The 10,837-nt window shown below is 37.7% G+C and overlaps 1 protein-coding gene across 6 annotated transcripts in view; it reads left to right on the forward strand.

The window, feature by feature from the left end:
- Window positions 1–10,837, forward strand: part of LOC118573844 (X-linked inhibitor of apoptosis) — a 31,674-nt gene that overhangs the window by 17,087 nt on the left and 3,750 nt on the right. For all 6 annotated transcript variants that reach the window (XM_036174298.1, XM_036174297.1, XM_036174299.1 and 3 more), the window contains 5 exons: window positions 1,089–1,994; window positions 3,142–3,241; window positions 5,186–5,264; window positions 6,529–6,571; window positions 6,766–6,966. In XM_036174298.1, the coding sequence (XP_036030191.1) occupies window positions 1,121–1,994; window positions 3,142–3,241; window positions 5,186–5,264; window positions 6,529–6,571; window positions 6,766–6,966 (1,297 nt within the window). In that variant the 5' untranslated portion in view covers window positions 1,089–1,120. The remainder of the gene's footprint in view (window positions 1–1,088; window positions 1,995–3,141; window positions 3,242–5,185; window positions 5,265–6,528; window positions 6,572–6,765; window positions 6,967–10,837) is intronic.

The following is a 10,837-nucleotide window of genomic DNA, read 5'->3' on the forward strand; positions in this document are numbered from 1 at the left end:
ACTGCTGAGCCGCCACTCTAAACCCCAGCGCTGTCTTTTAAAGAGGCTCCATTTAGGGGCTGGAGAGATGTCCAAGTGCGTTGTGGAAGCAGAAGTGTGTGTGAGGGGGGGAGTGTGTGTGTATGTGTACATAAAGTAAGGAATGGTCTAGTTCCAGCAAAAGTGGACTGTATACATGAAAATGAGAACCATTTGATATCCTTCGCATGCTGGAACTAATATTGTGACTACTTTGTTTAATGTTTGTATTCGTTCTTTGAGAATTTTATACATTGCATTTTGATCATAGTCACCTACCTCCCTAACTCTTCTCAGACCCGCTCCAACTTTGTCCTCTTTTTTTGAAAATGCAGTAAGTTCAATTTTTGCTTCCTATATACTCTTGGGCATGGCGTCCACCAGAGTACTTGTTTTTTGCTAAGCAAGAAAGTAAAACTGTATTTTAAATTAATCCATGAACATTCTAAACATTCATTTCTTTTTAAATAGTAAAAATTAAACTTTGATGCCTTGAATATGAAATGATTCATTATAACAATTATACATAGCCTTTAATAATCTGCATATTTTATGCTACTTTCATGTTTTTCCTAATTAATGACTCCACATGTTTAATATTTATAATTTTTCTGTGTCATAGTTTCCATATTTATATAAAATGAGTACTTAAGATTAGTAATTCTGCTCTGTTTGTTTACATATTGTTTTCCATTAAAAGAGAAAATGGGACTGAGATTGAGGTTCATTTGTAGAGAGCATTTGCCTAAAATGCAAAAGGCCCTGAGATGGATATCCAAGACTACAAGAAATAAGAGAGAAACAGGCTGGGAGTATAGTTCTGTGTTAGAGCATGTGTTTGGCATTATATGTAGCCCTAACACTGAAAAAAAGAAAAAAACAAAAGCACCAGATTTTAAAACTCAAGTAGTTTGGTACTGTAAGGCTCTAGTGTTTAGAATTAAAATGTGTATTAGTGATTGTGCCATTGTTTTTATGTTATCACTGGCTAATGTATTAGTGGTTAGTATCAGAAATATATTCCTTATGTTATGTGTGTTGGATGTCCTAATGCAATGTTCTCTTTTTAGAAAAGGTGGACAAGTCTTATTTTCAAGAGAAGATGACTTTTAACAGTTTTGAAGGATCTAGAACTTGTGTGCCTGCAGACACCAATAAGGATGAAGAATTTGTAGAAGAGTTTACTAGATTAAAAACGTTTGCTACCTTTCCGAGTAGTAGTCCTGTCTCAGCATCAACATTGGCACGAGCAGGGTTTCTTTACACTGGTGAAGGGGACACTGTGCAGTGCTTTAGTTGTCACGCGACAGTAGATAGATGGCAGTATGGAGACTCAGCTGTTGGAAGACACAGGAAAATATCCCCAAATTGCAGATTTATCAATGGTTTTTATTTTGAAAACAGTGCCACACAGTCTACAAATCCTGGTATCCAAAATGGCCAGTACAAAGCTGAAAACTATGTGGGAAACAGAAGTCATCTTGCTCTTAACAGGCCATCTGAGACTCATGCAGATTATCTTCTGAGAACTGGACAGGTTGTAGATATTTCAGATACCATATACCCAAGGAACCCTGCCATGTGTAGTGAAGAAGCCAGACTGAAGTCATTTCAGAACTGGCCAGACTATGCCCATTTAACCCCCAGAGAGTTAGCTAGTGCTGGCCTCTACTACACAGGGATTGATGATCAAGTGCAGTGTTTTTGTTGTGGTGGAAAACTGAAAAATTGGGAACCCTGTGATCGTGCCTGGTCAGAACACAGGAGACACTTTCCTAATTGCTTCTTTGTTTTGGGCCGGAATGGTAATGTTCGAAGTGAATCTGATGTGAGTTCTGATAGGAATTTCCCAAATTCAACAAATTCTCCAAGAAATCCAGCCATGGCAGATTATGAAGCACGGATCATTACTTTTGGAACCTGGATATACTCAGTTAACAAGGAGCAGCTTGCAAGAGCTGGATTTTATGCTTTAGGTAAATTTAACCAGTAAATTACTTTCCACCTGTTACAGGGTTCCCCAAGAGAAAGTCATTGCCTTTAGTCTTCCAAACTGATAAGTATTTAGGCCTAAGTTTTTAGGATTGCTTATCCTCAGTATCATTCTCTGAACTCATATGTTACATCTTTAATGTAACTATTGAATTTATATTAAAATGCTGTGCTACTATGAGTCAGATCTGTGTTCAAATAATTGTTCTGGGGGTTGAGTTGAGAGAAAAAAGATAGAATCGATTCCTGATAGAAAATGGTTCTAAAAATAATAGCTATCATTCATTGAACATCTACTCTGTGTGCTAAAATACTTACTACATGGATTTTTCTCTAAGCTTCACTGTAACCCTATAAAAAGAGTTAACAGAGAATTTAGTTTGGTTCGTGGTAAATTGACATCAGGCTGTAATTCCAGCAGTCCATAGGAAGATGAGTTTGAGAGCAGTTTGGGGTACATCATGCTACCCTCTCTCAAAAAACCAACCAAACAAAAATTAACATCTACCTTTAAAACATACACTACATATTTGAAAGCCACCCTGTATTATGCCTTGCTACTTCAGAGTATTTTTGAAACAGTTCCTGTAGATGTCTCAAGAATATCCAGTAGTTTGGTGGTTTCTAGGAATATTTTCTATCTACATGCCTGGCCCATTTATCTTAAGATTGAGTAATACCAAAATATTAATTATTTCAAATCTTATCATTTTTATAACATAGTAATCTTAAAGGTCTGTTTCATGTCAGAGAGCTCTGTTGTTAAAGACACTTATTTTGTAATTTATGCTGAATTTTATTGTTTTTAACATTTGGAATATAACTTGACAAATTTCAGTTTGATGAAGTAAGTGAAATGGTAATAGCCCAAATGACATACACTAGAAAGAATGTAACAATTGTAGTTTTTAACATAAAAATTTGATTTTATTTTCGTTGTCTTCTACAAAGCCCCTCATGTTGAGACTGTGAATTTAGAATATGTTTCCCCTCAAATGATAAAAATTGTATCTAGATGGAATGTGAATGTCTTCTTTTAAGCCATGAGATTTTATGTAACTTAGATACCCCTTAAATGTTTGAGTGGGCATTTTTCTGAAAACGTTTACATGCACTTGTATATTTCCTTAGGTGAAGGTGATAAAGTGAAGTGCTTTCACTGTGGAGGAGGGCTCACAGATTGGAAGCCAAGTGAAGACCCTTGGGAACAGCATGCTAAGTGGTATCCAGGGTAAGATTCTTAATTGTTCATTCAGTAATAGGAATGTTGGACATTGTGCATGGAAAGATTTGAATTACTTTTCACCTCAACTATTTTTGCCTTCATTATGGCTGGAAATTCACACCAGGTTTATAGAAATGGGGTCACCTACTTTGTAGGGGAAAAAAAAACCGCCTAAGACTTCTGGTAACCAAAACACTCACTGTTCATATATCATATGATACTTAGATGGTTCCATTTCTAAACACCAAATTACAAAAATGTCTACTTTTTATTTAGTATACTATACAAAGAAATATACACTTTTTATTTAGAAGTAGGCTCTTTGGAGATTGGCCTACACCTATGGTGCCATGAGAAGTCCTGAAGAAGTGTCATAATGTATATTATTAACTATTTGTGTTTTGTTTGGTTTTAATTTGAAACAAGATTTCACATTAGCTCAGGTTGGCCAGAAATTCACAATGTCTTCCAGCCTGGCCTTCATCTTGAAACTCTCTTGTTTCAGTTCCTTTGTCATTTGTAAAATAAAGTACTCAGCTGTATAAGTTGTATGAGTTTCTACTATATATTTAAGTGTTCAGTATTGGTTTAAAAAAAGATTTACCAATTTGAACTTTTGAAAAATGTCAGTGTTGGCTGGGTGCTAGTGATGCATCGCTTTAATCACAGCACTCATGAGGCAGAGGCAGGTGGATCTCGGGTGTGTGTGTGTGTGTGTGGGTGTGTATGTGTGTGTGGGTGTGTGTGTGTGTTTTGAAATACAGTCTTGTTATGTTGCCTTAACTGGCCTGCAACTTCCTATGTAGACCAGGCTAGACTTAAAAATTATGGCAGTCCTCCAGGTTTGCCTCTTGAGTATTACAGAGGTGTGGTACCATGCCTGTCTTATTTGTTTGTTTCTTTTTTGAGACAGAGTCTCTTGGAGCTCAGACTAGCAAGCATTCATTATGTAGCCAACGATGGTGCTAAATTTTTGATTTGATTGGCTTAACCCTCTAAGTGCATATATTCCAGGTGTTTGCCACCATACCTAGCTAATAACTATGATTTTTGGTGGGGACAGGATATGGCTATATACCCTAGGTTAGCCTAGTTTTCATATCAGTCTTCCTGACTCAGTGTCCCAAGTGCTGGGATTACAGGCATATGCCACCAAAATTGGTTCCTAATTTAGTAACTCTTGCTTGAAATTTGAAAGTTCTAAAATTGATATTATTAACATGAATAATAGGAGCATTATTTTAGCCTTGAAATGACAACTGGATAAGGAATTGGGTAGCAGTTTGCTTTGTGGCTCCCTAGAAACAGTGAAGCTGAGGCCTTTAATCTCAGCTACTTGGGAGTCTGATAAGATGGGGGATTTCAAGGCCTATTTAGGTTAGAAAGCACAATCAAGGCCAGCCTGGGCAATTTATCAAGACCCTATCTCAAATGAAAAGATGTATTTTTTAAAAGACTAGAGTGATTTATGCCTATTCCTGACTATAATCCCAGCACTTGAGATATGTATGCAGGAGGATTAGAAGTCCAAGGTCATCTTTGGCTTCATAGCAAGTTTGAGACCAAAGGAAGGGGTTTAGAACTGATTAGACATATATAGTGATGGAATGCTTGTTTAACATGCACATGGCCTTGAGTTTAGTCCCTAGTACTACGTACAAAAAGATAATAACAATGAAAAGGTACGTTTTAAAGTTACATTTATTTCTTTATTGCCTGGGGGGCACCTCACATCCCATAGTGCACAAGTGGACAGCTTGCAGGAGTCTGTTCTCTTCTTCCACTATGTGAATTCCTGGGATTGAGTTCAGGCCAAATTCAGATTTGTCAGAAAATGCCATCTCTCTGCTCCCAAAAGATAGTTAATAGAATTTATATACTAGAGATGGGCTTTACTAATACTTCACTAAGTTATTAACTAGTAGAGTTTCATTTTCTTTCATCTTTTAGGTGTAAATATCTGTTGGATGAGAAGGGGCAAGAATATATAAATAATATTCATTTAACCCATTCACTTGGGGAATCTTTGGTAAGTTGCCTGTTGTGTAATATATCTTTTCAAAATCTGTACTATTTGTTTTTCTAATGATTTCTTCTAGTAAAATGCATGGTATACTACTATAATTGATGTGTAGTAAACTTTAAAGGAGAGGACTTGAAAAAAGTTTCTACATCTTAACTCGGAAGCAAATTTTTGAAAAGATCAGAGTAAAACAATGTATTGCTGTGGTCAGAATGGGTGTATGTAAAGAACTTAAAATACTGAAATCATTTAGCCTTCAGAAATTAGGCTTTTGTGTAATGAACAGCATCTCACACTGTAGACCAGGCCGGCCTTGTAAACCTGAGATGTGCCTGCCTTTGCCTCTTGAGTGTTGAGATTAAAGGAATCTGCCATCATGCTTGGCAATTTTCACCTTTAAAAAAGATTGATTGGTGTTTGGGGATTTAGTTCAGTGGTACAGGGCTTGCCTAGCAAGTGCAAGGCCCTGGGTTCGGTCCCCAGCTCCGGGAAAAATGAATGAATGAATAGAAACTAGGTTGAGGCTAGTCAGTGCTCCATGGGGAGCCTATCTAAAAAAAAAAAAGATTGATTGGTTGGTTGGTTGGTTGATTTTGCGTGTGTGTGTGTGTGTGTGTGTGTGTGTGTGTGTGTGTGTGTGTGTGTGTGTTGTGCAGGTACCTGAGGAAAACAGAAGAGGGCGATCCCTAGAGCTGGTGTTACAGTTACAGGCAGTAGTGAGCTACCCAATATGGATTCTGGGAACTGAACTCTGGTCTTCTGCAAGAGCAGCAAGTGTTCTCAACTGCTGAGCCAACTCTTTAGTTACTTTTAGCACATAGTACTTAAGATTGCAAAAAGAAGGCTGGAGATATACATCAGTTATACCTTATCTGGCTATCATAAACAAGGCCGGGACAAAAAAAAAACCATAAAAATGTATCTGAGTAGATACATAGGACAAAGGGTAGTCAAAGCATTAGTTGTGGGCAGCATCCTGGATTGAAATGGGAGTCTAGAGTTGACACTACCATTAGTTTTGTAGTTTAGTTTGTGTTTGTTTCCCCTCAGGAAGTCATTTGATCTCATTGGCCCTCAGCTTCTTGTCTGTAAGGTAGTGATGTTGGATTAAATAGTCTTAACTTCCTTCTGTTCCCTCAGGCTATGCTCTTGTGAATAGTCATGTTTTAAATTAGAATAAAGCTAATTTCTTTTAAGTTTATTAACTTTTCAAATTGAGATAATTGCTTTCTACTAAAGTGAATTCTTACCATTCATATTTCTATTTTAGGTAAGAACTGCGGAAAAAACACCTTCACTAACTAAAAAAATTGGTAAATATGCTTATTAAAATAAATCTGTATTTAGTTTTGTGGCCAAATTATTATGGTATGTTTAATGAAGTTGCTATAAATTTTTTTTTTAGCATATATTTCTGTGGTGAAGATGTTACTAGAAAGCCAGGTGTGCTGGGCAGTGGTGGTGCGGCCTTTAGCTGTGTTCTTTCTCCATCCAACTTTGATTTCAGATGATGCCATCTTCCAGAATCCTATGGTACAAGAAGCTATACGAATGGGATTTAGTTTCCGGGACATTAAGAGAACAATGGAAGAAAAAATCCAAACGTCTGGGAGCAGCTATCTGTCACTTGAGGTTCTGATTGCAGATCTAGTGAGTGCTCAGAAAGATACTGCACAGGATGAGGCAAGCCAGACCTCATTGCACAAAGGTATGGATTTCCTTTAAAATGAAAGGAACAACTTTGCAGCCCATTCATTTCCTTTTATAATATCCCCATGGAAGAAACATTTTTTACTCTTTGATTATGATAAATTTCAAACATCCACAGAAGTGGAAAGAACAATGAATCAGCTTCAATAATAAGCAACTCTTTCCCATCTTGATTCTCATCTTCTCGTATCTTTTTGGCCATAGCACTTCAAAGTAAATATAAGACATCCTGTGTATCATCATCTACAAATACTTCAATATATAGTCAACATATTAGTGTTTTTTTAAGTATGCCCCCAATGCTGTGTTTCTGAGGCTACTTTAGCAAAATACCAGAGAATAGATAGTTTAATCAAAATGCATTTGTTTCTCACAGACTGAAAAGTCCAAAATCTAGGTCTTCCTGCAGCTAGTTGCCTTCCCAAAGTAGAGTTTATAGCCTCTCCGGTCTTTCTTCCTCTACTTACTAGAATATTAATTCCCCCAGGAGTTCTCATGTTCATGACTTCATATAACCTAATTGTATTCATACATTGCTTAACAATGGAGATATGTTCTGAGAAATGCATTGTTAAACAATCTCATCATTGAATGAATGTCATCGAATATACTTATACAAATATAGATGGTATATGTCAGTTACTTGATCTGCCTGGACTAACTCTGTAGACCAGGCTGGCCTCGAACTCACAGAGGTCCACCTGCCTCTGCCTCCTGAGTGCTGGCATTACAGGCGTGTGTTATCACCACCTGTCTTGATCTGGCTTCTTGATACAACCAAGATACTTTATAAACATAAGATATGTGCCATGAGGCTTCTGCTGACATGATATGACATTGTTTCATGGTAGTTATATTTATATGAAGGAGTATATTCTAACAATAAAGTGAACCAGTAGCATAGTTTTTTTTTTCTTTTCATTATCATGTATTGATATGTATGCTATGTTTTCATATGACTAGTTAGTTAATACCAGCATCATCACAAACATGTGATGCATTATGCCATAACATTAGGCTGGCTGAAACGTCACTAGATGATAGGATTTTTTTCAATTCACTTGTGATCTGGAACAAATACATGATTTCTGGTTTACCAAATCATTGTTCAATAGCACATTATTATACTTCCTAAAGCCCTTCCTCTAAACATCACTATGTGGAACAGTAAGGCTGGAGCATATAAATGTTAGGAACACAAACATTCAGTTCGTATCACATTGGAAGATCTTGTACAGGAATCACATTTTAAGTTTGTTTTTTAGATAGAGTCTCTAACAGAAGCTGGTTTTGAATTGCTTAGTAGCTGAGGATGACCTTGAATTTCTGCTCCTCCTGCCTCCACCTCCCAAGTTCTGGGATTACAGGCATGCAGCATTATTCCTAGTTTATGAGGTGCTTGGGATTGAGCCTAAGACCTTGTACGAGATAAAGTATTTTTTGATTGTTTGAGATGGGATCTTACCTTGTAACAGCCCAGGCTGTGCTAGAACTCACTTTGTAAAGAATGCTGGCCTCAAACTCTCAGCAATCTACCTGCTTCTGCTTCTCATGTGTAGGGTTAAAGGTATACATCACCACTGTTATCTGGTTTAGACTGTTTTAGACAAAGAACAACAGAGGCTTTTATTATTGTGTGTAGAATCTAAGTTTTATAACTGAAACAGTTTGATTTTAAAGTATTCTGCAACTTTTCATATGTGAAAACATGAGGGGGGGGCATGCTATTAAATAGGCTTTGAATTAAAATAAATCCTAATACTGTACATTTTATAGAGAAAGCCAGATGGTGGTCCACACTTCTGATCTCCATATTCAGAGGGAGAGGCAATAAGATAACTAGTTTCAGGCTAGCCAAGCAGCATTGTAAGTTCTGTTGAAAACAAAACAGCAAAAGAAAATACTTTAAATAATGTCAAATAAAACATGCTTTTAAAGATTCTGGCATAGGGAGGCAGCTATTAGTGGTTAAAGTGTTCTGTAAACATGAGGACCTAAGTTTGGATCTCAAGACTGACCTAAAAGCCAGATGTGGTACACCTGTAACCCCAACACTAGGGATGTGAGGAAGAGAGACAAGCAGATCCTCAGGGATTCCTGACCAGCCAGCCAATTGGTGAATTCCAGGGTCAGAGAGAGACTGTCTCAAAAAATAATGTGGAGGAGCAATTGAGAAGATACCTGACATAAGTCTCTACCCTTCATGTACACAAGCAAGCACAAATATAGACACATGTACACACAGTTTGTTTTAAGGTTCTTCATGCTTTATTATTTTAAAAAATTAGCTCTTGTGAAACAGAAAAGCAAACCAGACCCCCAATTTAAACATGACCAAGTCTCCAGAGGTTAAAATATTCAGCTCCATCTGATAGGATTGATGGATGACGTAATTCTCCTCCAGTGTCTTCTCTTGGAGTTGTACCTGACTTTGTTACCAGTTTTCATCTAAATCTCTGGGGTCGGGACGACAATATTGCCTTTGTTTCTTGGCCAGTAATCTCTTGATTCTGAAAGTCTTATGGGAAGACATGGCAAGAAGCAATCAGACCTATGGCTCATGATATTTTGTTTTAATACCTGAGGGGAAAATTTTTTTTAAAAATACATGAAAGAGGCTGGAGAGATGGCTTGGTGATTAAAAATTTATAGTACTCCAGCAGAGGACACAAGTTTTGTCCCCAGCATCTATGCTAGGGTGTCTGCAACTGCCTGTAACTCCGGATCCAGGATACCTGACACCCTCTTGTGCTTTCCGCAAGTACCTGCACAAATGTACTCTATACACACACACACACACACACACACACACACACACACACACACACACACAAATGTTATTTAAGAACAGATAAAAAACACAAGTTCCTAAGCTAAGGCATAGTAGTCCCAGCAATCTATAGTCTCAGCTGCTTTGGAGGCTAAGGTGGTAGGATCACTTCAGCCTAGAAGCTCAAGGCCAGTCTGAGCAACATACAAGACCATGTCTCCCAAAGTTCGAAATAATATACTAAAAATATTAGAAAGGGTCACCAAATGTTATCCAGATACCAAGCCTTTATTTTTTTGTACCTGGGACATGCTGATCTCAAAGGGAACCTTGTGAAAAATACAAGAAGAAAGAGCCCTGAGTGTGGTGACACAGGCTTTTAATCCTAACACTCAGAAGGCAGAGGCAATAAGACCTCTGTGAGTTCAAGGCCAGCCTGATATCTATAGCAAGTTCCAGAATAGACAGATCTGCATAGAGAGACCCTGATTCAGAAACAACAACAAAAAGCTGCTATAGGCAAGGATGTAGAACACAATAGTCACCTTTGTGGTATGAAGCAATTGCCAGTGGTAAATTACTAGTCAGGGGCATCCTCAGTATGTGGCTGACTAGAAAAAGTAGAGTTGATCCTATCAGTATTTGAGTTCATTCCATTGGGTCTGTAAAATGAAATCACAATCAAACCCAGGAGGAATATTAATTCCTGGGCATTATAATCCCAACACTCTAGAGGTTAAAGCAGAAAGAGCTGGCCTAGATTCATGGTCATTTCAGGTTACATAGCAAGACTCTGCTTCAGAAGGAAAGGGATATTCTCAGGATAGAGCTCACTTGAGAGAGCTTGTGTGGCATGTGGATAGCCCAGGATTCTAGTCTCAACACAGCATGAACTGTATGCCTTTAATCCCAGAATTTGGGAAGTACAAGCAGGAGGGTCAGGAGTTCAAGGTCATCTTTTGCTACATAATGAGTTTGAGGCCAGCTAGGATACATGAGATACTAACTCTAGTCCCAGTTCTTCCATGCTTTGCCGTATCTTTAAGGGTCAGTTCTTACTGGTCATCTGTACTGGTCTCTTTTCCCTCAGATTCAATGA

Source organism: Onychomys torridus, chromosome X (genome assembly GCF_903995425.1).
Source record: "Onychomys torridus chromosome X, mOncTor1.1, whole genome shotgun sequence".
NCBI classification, from domain to species: Eukaryota; Metazoa; Chordata; class Mammalia; order Rodentia; family Cricetidae; genus Onychomys; species Onychomys torridus.